At 49.8% G+C, this 12,807-nt stretch overlaps 1 protein-coding gene across 6 annotated transcripts in view; it reads left to right on the plus strand.

Moving 5' to 3' along the window:
* Positions 1–12,807, plus strand: part of LOC123348122 (fer-1-like protein 4) — a 127,212-nt gene that overhangs the window by 22,678 nt on the left and 91,727 nt on the right. For all 6 annotated transcript variants that reach the window (XM_044985513.1, XM_044985512.1, XM_044985511.1 and 3 more), the window contains 6 exons: positions 3,763–3,854; positions 4,592–4,633; positions 4,765–4,923; positions 5,476–5,536; positions 6,725–6,856; positions 8,186–8,248. In XM_044985513.1, coding sequence (XP_044841448.1) covers positions 3,763–3,854; positions 4,592–4,633; positions 4,765–4,923; positions 5,476–5,536; positions 6,725–6,856; positions 8,186–8,248 — 549 coding nt within the window. The remainder of the gene's footprint in view (positions 1–3,762; positions 3,855–4,591; positions 4,634–4,764; positions 4,924–5,475; positions 5,537–6,724; positions 6,857–8,185; positions 8,249–12,807) is intronic.

Genomic DNA, 12,807 nt, shown 5'->3' on the forward strand with positions numbered 1-12,807 from the left:
ATACTGGTGGATTTCAACTATCCCCATATTGACTAGGTATATGTCATTTCAGGATGGGATGCAGACATAAAGTTTTTCACACCATAAATGACTGCTTGGAGCAGCTAGTCCTGGAACTCACAAGAGGAGAGGCACTGCTTGATTTAGTCCTAAGTGCAGCACAAGATTTGGTCCAAGAGGGGAATATAGCTGAATCTCTTGGTAATAGTGACCATAATGTAGTTAAATTTAATATTCTTATGGGGAGGAGGGGGAAACACCAAAGAAACCCATCACATTAGCATTTAATATTAGAAAGGGGAACTACATAAAAATGAGGAAGTTAATCAAATGGAAATTAAAAGATGCAGTCCCAAAGATGAAATGTCTGCAAGTTGCATGGAAACTTTTAAAAAACACCAAACAGAGGTTCAAATTAAATGTATACCCCAAAATAATAATAAAAAAAACCAATAGTAAGAGAACTAAAAATGTGTCACCATGGCTAACCAGCAAATTAAAAGAAGCGGTTAGAGTCAAAAAGGCATCCTATAAAAATTGGAAGTTAAATCATGCTGAGGAAAATAGAAAGGAGCATAAATTCTGGGAAGTTAAGTGAAAAAGTATAATTAGGAAGGCCAAAAAAGAATTTGAAGAGCAACTAGCCAAAGACTCAAAATGTAACAGCAATTTTCTTTTGAAGTACATCAAAAGCAGGAATCCTGCCAAAGAATCAGTGGGGCCACTGGATGATTAAGGTGCTAACGGAGCACTCAAGGAAGACAAGGCCATTGTGGAGAAACTAAATGAATTCTTTACATCAGTCTTCACTGCAGAGGATGTGAGGGAGATCCCCACACTTGAGTCATTCTGTTTAGGTGAGAAATCTGAGGAACTGTCCCAGATTGAGGTGTCATTAGAAGAGGTTTTGGAACAAAATGATATTCACCCAAGATTTTTGTAGGAACTCAAATATGAAATTGCATAACTGTGGTATGTAACCTGTCATTTAAATCAGCCTCTGTATCAGATGACTGGAAGATAGCTAACATGATACCAAATTTTAAAAAAGGCTCCAGAGGTGATCCTGGTAATTATAGGTCAGTAAGCCTAACTTCAGTACCAGGCAAATTGGTTGAAACTATAGTAAAGAACAGAATGATCAGACACATAGATAAACACAATTTATGGGGAAGAGTCAACATGGCTTTTGCAAAGGGAAATCATGCCTCACCAATCTATTAGAATTCTTTGAGGGGGTCAACAAACATGTGGACAAGGGTATAGCATACTTAGGCTTTCAGAAAGCCTTTGACAAGATCCCTCACCAAAGGCTGTTAAGCAAAATAAGCTGTAATGGGATGAGAGGGCAGGTCATCTCATGGCTCATTAACTGGTTAAAAGATAAGAAACAAAGGGTAGGAATAAATGGTCAGTTTTCAGAATGGAGAGAGGTAAATAGTGGTGTCCCCCAGGGATCTATATTGGGATCAGTGCTATTCAGCATATTCATAAATGATCTGGAAAAAGGGGTAAATGCTGTTTTGCCAAAATTTGCAGATGATACAAAATTACTCAAGAGAGTTAAGTCCAAAGCAGACTGTGAAGAGCTACAAAGGGAGCTCACAAAACTGGGTGACTGGGCAACAAAATGGCAGATGAAATTCAATGTTGATAAATGCAAAGTAATGCACATTGGAAAACCTAATCCCAACTATACATATAAAATGATGGGGTCTAAATTAGCTGTTATCACTAAAGAAGAAATCTTGGCGACATTGCGGATAGTTCTCTGAAAACATCCACTTAATGTGCAGCAGCAGTCAAAAAGGCAAACAGAGTGTTGGGAACTGTTAGAAAAGGGATAGATAATAAGACAGAAAATATCATAAGGCCACTATATAAATACATGGTACACTCACATCTTGAATATTGCCTGAAGTTCTGGTTGTTCCACCTCAAAAAAGAAATGTTACAATTAAAAAAAAAACAGTGAGGGGGAACAAAAATTATTAGGGGTATGGAACAGCTTCCATATGAGGAGAGCGTAAAAAGACTGTGAGTTTTCAGCTTGGAAAAGAGACAATTAGGGGATATGACAGAGGTGTATAAAATCATGAACAGTGTGGAGAAAGTAAATAAGGAAATGTTATTTACTCCTTTACATAACACAAGACCCAAAGGTCACCCAATGACATTAATAAGCAGCAGGTTTAAAACAAACAAAAGGAAATATTTCTTCACACAATGCACAGTTAACCCTTTACCAGGGATGTTGTGAAGGTCAAAGGCCAAGACTATAACATGGTTAAAAAAAGAACTAGATAAGTTCCTGGAGGATAGAAAGAGATTTGATGTCTATTATAGCAGGAAATTAAAGTATTTTTTTACATGGTTTAAGCAAGATGTGGGGGTTTTGTGGTAAAAATGATGTCTGGATTCGGTTTATATATATATTAATTCAGGGGTTCTCAACCTTTTTCTTTCTGAGGCCCCCCTAACATGCTATAAAACCTCCACAGCCCACCTGTGCTGCCACAACTGGTTTTCTGCATATAAAAGTCTGGTGTTAGGGGGTAGCAAGCAGGGCAAGGGGGCCCCACACCACAGGAGCCCCCATGAAGCCACATTGCTCAGGCTTCGGCTTCAGCCCCAGGTGGTGAGGTTAGGTCCTGGGCTTCAGCCCCACGCAGCGGGACTTTGGTTTTCTGCCGAGGGCCCCAGTGAGTCTAATGCTGGCCCTACTTGGCGGACCCCCTGAAACCTGCTCATAGCCCCCGCGGGCCCCGGACCCCTGGTTGAGAACCACTGTATTAACTGACCCCTCCCCCCCCTTTTTTTAGTACCATGGGGGAATCTGTCTCTCTTGAAGGATTTGAGGGGACTAAGGTTTTTCAGGTGGTAGTGGGATAAAAATGCACAAACCAGTGAGGGAGCAGGTGGGAATGGGTATTGTGGGGTGGGACGGGATGGGAGTGGGATTTAAAAAAATAGTCCCACGCAAGGCTCTAGCCTCTACCACCTGAACATACTTTCCTTCTCTCTGTCACTTGTGGGCAGAAGATCTCTCTTAGCTGTCAGCTGTAGAGAGCCCCAGCTGCATGAAGCCCAAAGGAGCTGCAGTATCTCTGACTGGATGTCCCCAAACTGAGTAATTGCTGGTTGTTTCTGAAAATTGTAGCCATAGTGCCCACTCCTGCTCCCACTCCCACTGATGTCAGTGGCAAAGCTGCTCCCTCTTTTGACCTCCGGGAGCTGCAGGTGAAGTTTACTAACAGCATTGCTGGTTAAATCCAGCTCCCCTAGGTGGCAGTTTAGAACAGGTTAGCTAACTGGGTTATTAGCACATTTTCAACCCTATTTTGCATCAAGTGAAGGCAAAGACAGTAATGGCTAAAGCCAGATTAGCCCTCTCTCATTTCCAAGTTTGCACAACCCCTCAAAGCCAGTGCATCAAGCCCAGGGGGGAAGCTGCTAGCGGTGCATGTTAAACTTGGAAACCTGAGCTTAGCTTAGCTTCCATTTGTCCCTGGGTTTGGGAACCTGTAGGGAGCTGTGGCTGGAAGGGGGATTGGGCAAATACAGTATCATCTATTGAAGTGTCAGACAGGGATTCTGCACAGCCAGGCTGCCTGTTCCCTGGCCAGCCAGGAACGAAAGCCCTTGACAGTTTTTTTCACTTTTCCTTTCTTATTTGTAATGTCCTTTCTCCTACCCTTTGGTGTGTCAGTGGGCAGCCTCTGGCTGCTGTGCCCTTCATGCATATTGGCTTTGCCTTCCTAGATCTATATCGAGCTAGATTTGCGCTACCAGCCTCCTGATGGATCAGCGGGTACATGGCTTGAAGAGGATTTTGTCTACCAGATGAAAGACAGGTACTGATAATAATGGAAGAGGAAAAAATCAGGCCACTTCTGCACTTCCATCCTTGTTCCCTTAGGGCCTGTCTGCAGTGGCTTTTTACAGTGTTAGTGGGATGGTTTGAGACAGATTGCCTGGTCAGATGGAACTGTTTTAGCTGTGAGTAAGATCAGTGCAGCAGTCCAGCCTACTCACCTGGACATGGGATTGCAAACCACTTGGCAGGCATGGGGTAGGTGTCAGCATCCAACAGAGCTGCAGCCTTGTCTTTACCAACACTGGGCGGATAGCCTGCACCTCCCTCCAGTGAGGGCTGGTCTGTGGTGCCCTGCAGAAGACCATGCAAGTAGGAAAGGCACTAGTCAAAGTGAGACGGGATGAAGCTGTGCACAGTGTTACAGAGAAGACAGGGGTAAGTAATTACTGGTCCTGGCAATCCCCAGAGGCTGTGCGAGATGGCACACAGACTGGCAATGTGGTGTGAGTGCAGTGGAGTCAGAAGGGGGAGTTATCATGGCTGTCCTTGCTCTGAAATTCTGACCCGAGGAGCTCAGAGGTTACAGTGGTGGGTGTGGGGTAAGGAGATGGCCAGATAGTGATGCTGTGCAGAGTCTGTGCAGTCTCTGCAATGAAAACAAAGGCCTTACAACAGGGAGCTGTTCAGTTAAAGCGAGAGCAGACTCGGAAGCATGTGTTTGGTGAACAGCAGTAATGGGCTCGCTGTTTTGACGAGTGTTTCTGTGTCTTGCAGCTCCGAGTTAATCATCCGCAACGTTGGATTCGAGGAGCTGCAGTAAGTAGCCTGTGCCCTCTCGGAGCAATGCGCAGATGCCGGGGATTGGAGAAGCAGTGCTTCCTTGGTCTACTCCCTGCTCTTGCCTGGGCAGTCTCACACGAGGCTGACGAGTATGTATGTGTTTCCAGGCCAGCTGACGTGAAGCAAGCTCATGAGCTGGATAAGAAGGCCACGGCACTGGGCAGGAAGCTGGTGAAGGGCCTAGAGACTGACGAGGAGGAGGAGGAGGAGTATGATGATGAATCTGATATGGAGTTCTTGGGCATCGTCTTCAGCCCTGTCAAGAGGTACCTGGCACATGCTCCTCTTCTTTCCCCCAGTGCTCTGCAAGACCTTTTGCTTGGTGAAGGTGTGTGTCTCTTCACACAGCTGGGCCCAGGGGCCCATCCCTGCTGTGCTGGGGTACGGTGAGGCACCGAGTCTTACCCACAGGGCCCTGGGGGTTCAGTCTAGCCTTGCTTACCCTTCCTGCAGCCTGTGGCTTTGTGTGAAGCCAGGCTGTGGTGTTTCTGCTCTCCAGTAGCAGGACGAGATGGTGCTCTTGGGGAAATGTGGCCTCTTCATGGAGCCTTCACCCTCGCTGACCCACCTATAGAGGGAGTTTGCTTGGAATTGCTGGGCTGTCTGGGAGGAGCGTTTGGAGTTTCCTTTCCCCTTGCTCACGTCTTGGCTGATTGGCCCTGGGTCTCCAGCCATTACAGCTCCCCCGTAGGTGTAACTGTGTTATCAGTGCCAGTGGATAATGAAGCTAACTTTTGCACATGTGCAGGCTGCGGCCCAAGTAAGTTAAAGGAGGGCTTTGCTCAGAGGCCCACTCAGCTGGTTTGTTTCCCTTGCAGCCGTTCCAGACGCCTCTGCAAGTGGGACCTGTTTGCCACTCCTAGACAACAAAGCTTCCAGGTATTGTACTAAACAATCCCCCTGCAAGTCAGGTGCCTCCCCTTGGATCCCTGCCCCAAGCCAGGTCTGCTACAGTCAGGGCAGCTAACTGGCAGGCGAGTGTCTCCCTTCAATGTCTAACAGACAGGCAGGCCCCTCCGCCCTCTCCAAGGAACAGTCTGGCGGTTCCTCTTCGCCACATCCCTGCTTCCTATTCCTCACATACTGGCCTCAGCAGAGCTCTTCTTTCCTTCAATAAGCTCTTAAACGCCTACATTCCCAACCCCGCTGGCCGGGCCCAGATGGGTGTTGATATTTCCTTTCATTGCTGGTGGTGTTCCTCCATGCGGCAGCCGAGAGTCTGTGTGAACATTCTGCACGGGATGGAACTGGTTCCAAAGTGCATCGTTTGAACAGTGTGAGCCAGGATTCCTACTGGGCCATAGAGTGAGATATGAGTTTAAGGGAGATTAGAAACTGCGAACCCAGTATGGGGAGAGCCATCAGCCTCTTGCTGTCTCAGCTGTTAAACAGCGCCCTGTAGTCTAATAATAGCAGCAGTAACAGTGCTTCTGTAGCTCTTTGCATCTGCAGTGCAGGTATTAACTGGCCCTCATTGCCCACCTGGGAGGTATTATTCCCATCTTAGGGACGAGCAAATAGACACATGGAGATGCCGCTGTATCCCAGCAATGAACATGGCCCCAGGAGGTTACGCAGCTGGCCTGAGCCCTACTGCCACAGTAGCGGATTCGTGACTCCCAGGCCAGCTTGACCATGCGGCCTCTCTCTGGGTGTAATCTCTGCTGCAGGGGGAGTGCCCATTCAGGCCGTAAATGTTGCGGTTCTCTAACCGCTGGCTATCTTTTCAGTGTTTGTCTGGACGCTCTAGTAAATGTATAGAATATTAGGGGGCAAATGCTCTGCCACACATCAGTGGAAAGGTAACTTGGATTGTAGTAAAGTCTTTGATTTCCTATTTGTCCCTCTCCTCCTGAGCATGCCATCACCTGTTTAAGGTGGGAAGAGATGATAATGACAACAGGGCATTTTAAAAAGCAGCGGAGAAAGGCCGGAGGCTAATGGGCAGGCTGTGTCTCTGGAATAGCTGGCTGCAGGAAGGAAACAGGCAAGCTTTCCTCTCATTGGAGGCACTCCCAGCTGCTCTGAAAGGACCTGTCAGTGGATTCCTTTCCCATGTTTCCACAGATCGGGATCAATGTCATTGAAGCCCAGAAGCTGGTGGGGGTGAACATTGACCCCTTTGTGGTGGTGAAGGTTGGAGAAGAGAAGAGGCACACAGCAACGCAAAAGTCAACGAACTGCCCCTTTTACAATGAGGTATGTGGCATGGGCCAGGAATCCCATTGGCAAAGTGTCCAGAGCCACCTGCACAGGTCATGGTGCAAGGAAGGGACCAGGAACACTGCAGTGTGGCTGAGAGCTGGCTGAGAGCACAGCACTGCTCACCCCCAACCAGTATCACTGGAGAGCACAGCACTGCTCACCCCCAACCAGTGTCACGCGGAGCGCACAGTACAGCTCACCCCCAACCAGTGTCACCGGAGCACACAGCACTGCTCACCCCCAACCAGTGTCACCGGAGCGCACAGCACTGCTCACCCCCAACCAGTGTCACGCGGCGCGCACAGCACTGCTCACCCCCAACCAGTGTCACGTGGCGCACACAGCACTGCTCACCCCCAACCAGTGTCACATGGCGCACACAGCACTGCTCACCCCCAACCAGTGTCACGTGGCGCACACAGCACTGCTCACCCCCAACCAATGTCACCGGAGCGCACAGCACTGCTCACCCCCAACCAGTGTCACTGGAGCACACAGCACTGCTCACCCCCAACCAGTGTCACTGGAGCACACAGCACTGCTCACCCCCAACCAGTGTCACGCGGTGTGCACAGCACTGCTCACCCCCAACCAGTGTCACTGGAGCACACAGCACTGCTCACCCCCAACCAGTGTCACGCGGTGTGCACAGCACTGCTCACCCCCAACCAGTGTCACGCGGCGCTCACAGCACTGCTCACCCCCAACCAGTGTCACGTGGAGTGCACAACACTGCTCACCCCCAACCAGTGTCATGCGGCGCGCACAGCACTGCTTACCTCCCCCTGCCAGTGTCACATGGCGCGCACAGCACTGCTCACCCCCAACCAATGTCACGCGGCGCGCACTGCACTGCTAACCCCCAACCAGTGTCACATGGCGCACACAGCACTGCTTACCCTCAACCAGTGTCACTGAGCGCACAGCACTGCTTACCCTCAACCAGTGTCACTGAGCGCACAGCACTGCTCACACCCAACCAGTGTCACCGGAGCACACAGCACTGCTCAGCCCCAACCAGTGTCACCGAGCGCACAGCACTGCTCACCCCCAACCAGTGTCACCGAGCGCACAGCACTGCTTGTTACGTGGAGCACGCAGTATTGCTTACACCCAACCAGTGTCACTGGAGAGCACAGCACTGCTTGTCACGTGGAGCATGCAGTATTGCTTACACTCAACCAGTGTCACACAGAGTGCACAGCACTTCCACAGGTGCTGAGCCTCATTCAAGTCACACGTGACATGGCTGTGTCCAGGGAGAGGGGCTCTCGGGGTTGCGATGGGAGCACTTTGCTCAGTTTTCTTTCTCTTCTCTTGCAGTATTTTGTGTTTGAATTCCATGAGGCAAGGGAAGTTTTATTTCACAGACTCATAGAGATTTCCGTAAGTACGCCCTGCTGCCCACACCCTTTTGGGTCACATTGGCAAGAATCTGTGTAATGGCAATAACTGAGATGCTGCGCTGAAGTGCCGAGTGTGTACGTGTGTGTTTATGGCAGCACCTTCCACCTGGAGATCGTCAGGCTCTTGCACAAAGTTAGGGCACCACTATTGCCCCCATTTTACAGGTGGGGAAACTGAGCCACAGACACGTTCAAGGACCTGTCCAGCATCACACAGCAAGTCAGTAGAAGAGTTGGGAATAAATCTCAAGGGGTCTGACTCTCATCCCTTACTTTAGCCAGTAGACAAAGCTGCCTTCCTTGTAGGTAACACAAGCTACATGTGTAGCTATAGGGCCTGATCCAAAGCCCATTGTAGTCAATAGCAGCCTGTAACCCAGTTTCACATCTCGTGTGTTGTTAGGCAAGCGCCTTCAGCAGCCCAGGCAGAGCAGGCATTGGTACTGTTGTTGCTTTTTTAGCCATATATAGCAAGTGTGCCCTCTTACATGTTAGTACTGATTGGGCCACCGCATCTGCCCGTGTCAGTACCCCAGCTGCACACAGCTTGTCAGTCTCCCATTTTCATAACGCCCCACAGGGTTACATCTGCTTGGCAAATGCACAGTTGTAATTTTATACCAACCGTCCAGCTATTTCAGCACAACTGTTCGTAGGGGTCCCCTGACCCCCCAGCTGAGACGGAGAGCCCAGGGAGAGTTCTTCCCCAGCCTTGATTGAGCCCCCAGGGGAGAACCAAGTGCCCCTTCCTCACAGTAAAACATCAGGAGAAATGTGCCCAGATTCTTCCCCCAAGTTTATTTTTCCACTTCTGGCTCACTTACTTGGAGGGAAGTTGTCTGCAGTGTAGTTGTAGCCATGTCGGTCCCAGGATATTAGACAAGGAGGGTGAGGTAATAGCTTTTATTGGACCAACTTCTGTTGGGGAAAGATAAGCTGTCAAACCACACAGAGCTCTTCCTCCAGTCCGGTCCGGTCCGGTAACGGGGCACTCTGCCTTGAATGGGCCCTAGAATATGAGCTAACTGTGCTAAACAAACTGTTCCACCTGGCATTTAGCTGTGACTCTCCGAGAACCTATACATTGAATGCTTCCGCCGACGTGCACAGACAGAAATTGTGGAAAAACAACATCGCTTGCCTCACAACCTAAGTCGTGCAGAACGCAATGCCATCCACAGCCTAAGAAACCATCCTGACATTATAATCAAAGAGGCTGATAAAGGAGGTGCTGTTGTCATCATGAACAGGTCTGACTACCAAAGGAGGCCGCCAGACAACTCTCCAATACCAAATTTTACAGGCTACTTCCCTCAGATCCCACTGAGGAATACACTAAGAAACTGCACCATCTACTCAGGACACTCCCTACACTAACACCAGAACAAATCAACATACCCTTAGAGCCCTGACCAGGGTTATTCTATCTACTACCCAAGATCCACAAACCCGGAAATCCTGGACGCCCCATCATCTCGGGCATTGGAACTCTCACTGAAGGACTGTCTGGATATGTAGACTCTTTACTCAGACCCTATGTTACCAGCACTCCCTGCTATCTCCGTGACACCACTGATTTCCTGAGGAAACTACAATGCGTTGGTGACCTTCCAGAAAACACCATCCTAGCCACCATGGATGTAGAGGCTCTCTACACAAACATCCCACACACTGATTGAATACAAGCTGTCAGGAACAGTATCCCTGATGATGCCACAGCACAACTGGTTACTGAGCTCTGTGCCTTTATCCTCACACACAACTATTTCAAATTTAATGACAATATATATCTCCAGATCAGTGGCACCGCTATGGGCACCCACATGGCCCCACAATATGCCAATATTTTTATGGCCGACCTGGAACAACGCTTCCTCAGCTCCCGTCCACTCACGCCCCTTCTCTACCTACGCTACATTGATGACATCTTCATCATCTGGACCCATGGGAAGGAGACTCTGGAAAAATTCCACCACGATTTCAACAGCTTCCACCCCTCCATCAACCTCAGCCTGGACCAATCTACACGGGAGGTCCACTTCCTAGACACCACGGTGCAAATAAGCCCTGGTCTACACACAGCCCCTGGTTCGAACTAGGGTACGTGAATTCAGCTACGTGAATAACGTAGCTGAATTCGAACTACCCTAGTTCGAATGACTTACCATCCAGACGCCACGGAAGCGAACTCCGCGGCTCCAAGGTCGACTCCGGCAACTCCTCCTGCCGCGGTGGAGTACCGGAGTCGACCGCGGCGCTTCCGGAGTTCGAACTATCGCGTCTAGATCAGACGCGATAGTTCGAACTCCGAGAAGTCGAACTCGCCGCGTCGACCCGGCGGGTAAGTATAGACGTGGCCTAAGTGATGGTCACATTAACACCACCCTATACTGAAAACCTACCGACCGCTATGCCTACCTTCATGCCTCCAGCTTCCATCCCGGACACACCACAAGATCCATTGTCTACAGCCAAGCACTGAGGTACAACCGTATCTGCTCTAACCCCGCAGACAGAGACCAACACCTAGAAAATCTCCACCAAGCATTCTCAAGACTACAGTACCCACTCGAGGAAATAAGGAAACAGATCAGCAGAGCCAGACGTGTACCCAGAAGCCTCCTACTGCAAGACAAACCCAAGAAAGAAACCAACAGGACTCCACTGGCCATCACATACAGTCCCCAGCTAAAACCCTTCCAACGCATCATCAGGGATCTACAACCCATCCTGGACAATGATCCCACACTTTCACAGGCCTTGGGTGGCAGGCCAGTCCTCGCCCACAGACAACCTGCCAACCTGAAGCATATTCTCACCAGCAACTGCACACCGCACCATAGTAACTCTAGCTCAGGAACCAATCCATGCAACAAACCTCGATGCCAACTCTGCCCACATATCTACACCAGCAACACCATCACAGGACCTAACCAGATCAGCCACACCATCACCGGTTCATTCACCTGCACGTCCACCAATGTAATATATGCCATCATATGCCAGCAATGCCCCTCTGCTATGTACGTCGGCCAAACTGGACAGTCTCTAAGGAAAAGGATAAATGGACACAAATCAGATATTAGGAATGGCAATATACAAAAACCTGTAGGAGAACACTTCAACCTCCCTGGCCACACAATAGCAGATCTTAAGGTGGCCATCCTGCAGCAAAAAAACTTTAGGACCAGACTTCAAAGAGAAACTGCTGAGCTCCAGTTCATCTGCAAATTTGACACCATCAGCTCAGGATTAAACAAAGACTGTGAATGGCTTGCCAATTACAGACCCAGTTTCTCCTCCCTTGGTTTTCACACCTCAACTGCTAGAACAGGGCCTCATCCTCCCTGATTGATCTAACCTTGTTATCTCTAGCTTGCTTCTTGCTTGCTTATATATATCTGCCCCTGGAAATTTCCACCACTTGCATCTGAAGAAGTGGGTATTCACCCACGAAAGCTCATGCTGCAAAACATCTGTTAGTCTATAAGGTGCCACAGGATTCTTTGCTGCTTCTCCGAGAACCTTTCCCAGACCTGAGGAAGAGCTTATAAAAGATATTACCTCACCCACTTTGTCTCTTGGAGAGGAGTTGACATTTTGTAGTGGTTTTTCTCCCCCTAGTAGGGGCATGAGCTGCCCTCAGTCTCATCAGATGGAGATTGAAGCCAGTGGCACCCCAGGAATGGTTCCCATTGCCTGTCCCCTGGCCTGCAGAGGGTGTAACATGCTGGTGGGAGGGAGGGGCTTTCTGACTTGGCAGCCCTTGCATGCGTATAAATGCCAGCGCAAGGGGAAGGCAGGGCAGAATCAGGCCCTTTAAAGACTCTGAGGCCTGAAGCTCAGAAGACTCACCTGAGGCTCTTTATAATAAGAGGATTAAATGCAGCACCTGTTTGTTCAAACGTAGGCCAGAGCCCAGAGACGCTGGTTCTTCTTCCACTGCAGCCTGCCGCCCTCCGCCTGTGGCCCAGCACAGTATCCTTCCCCTGCAGGAATGTGCCCAGCCCTGGCACAAAGGAGAGGCCAGCCTGGCTTGGCACCGGATTGATGCCATCCCAGCTCAGGCCTCCTCCTAGGCATGGATTAGGAGCTTGGCTCAGTTCAGTCCAGGCCTTGGCCCATGGGCAGGAATGCAGTCAGTTCAGGCACATGAAAAGTCCACTTGGGCCTCACTGGGCTTGCAGTGTGTTGGGAAGGTCAGCCTGGGCCTGCGCATGAGAGAGGGGTTGGCACATTTCAGGCCTCAGGCGGGTCTGGGCACATGTAGCAGCTTGTCTAGGGCCCAAGGGAGAAGTCAGCTTGGCTCAGGCCTTGGCCTGGGCTCCTTGGATGGTTGGCCTGAAGTGGGCCTTGGCTCAGGGGAGAGTCAGTTTGGGCATGAGGGAGAGGTTGGCTGGCTGGGGCCTTTGCTCCAGCCCAGTGGGGAGACTGGCCTAATGTCTGGGGGAGGTCACCAAGCTTCTGGGCTGCATGTGTGTTTCACCTGTCCTGTGCCGCCGACAAGCATGCAGCCATCTGTGCCAATGAAGGCTCATC

This window comes from Mauremys mutica, chromosome 13 (assembly GCF_020497125.1).
Source record: "Mauremys mutica isolate MM-2020 ecotype Southern chromosome 13, ASM2049712v1, whole genome shotgun sequence".
NCBI lineage: Eukaryota > Metazoa > Chordata > Testudines > Geoemydidae > Mauremys > Mauremys mutica.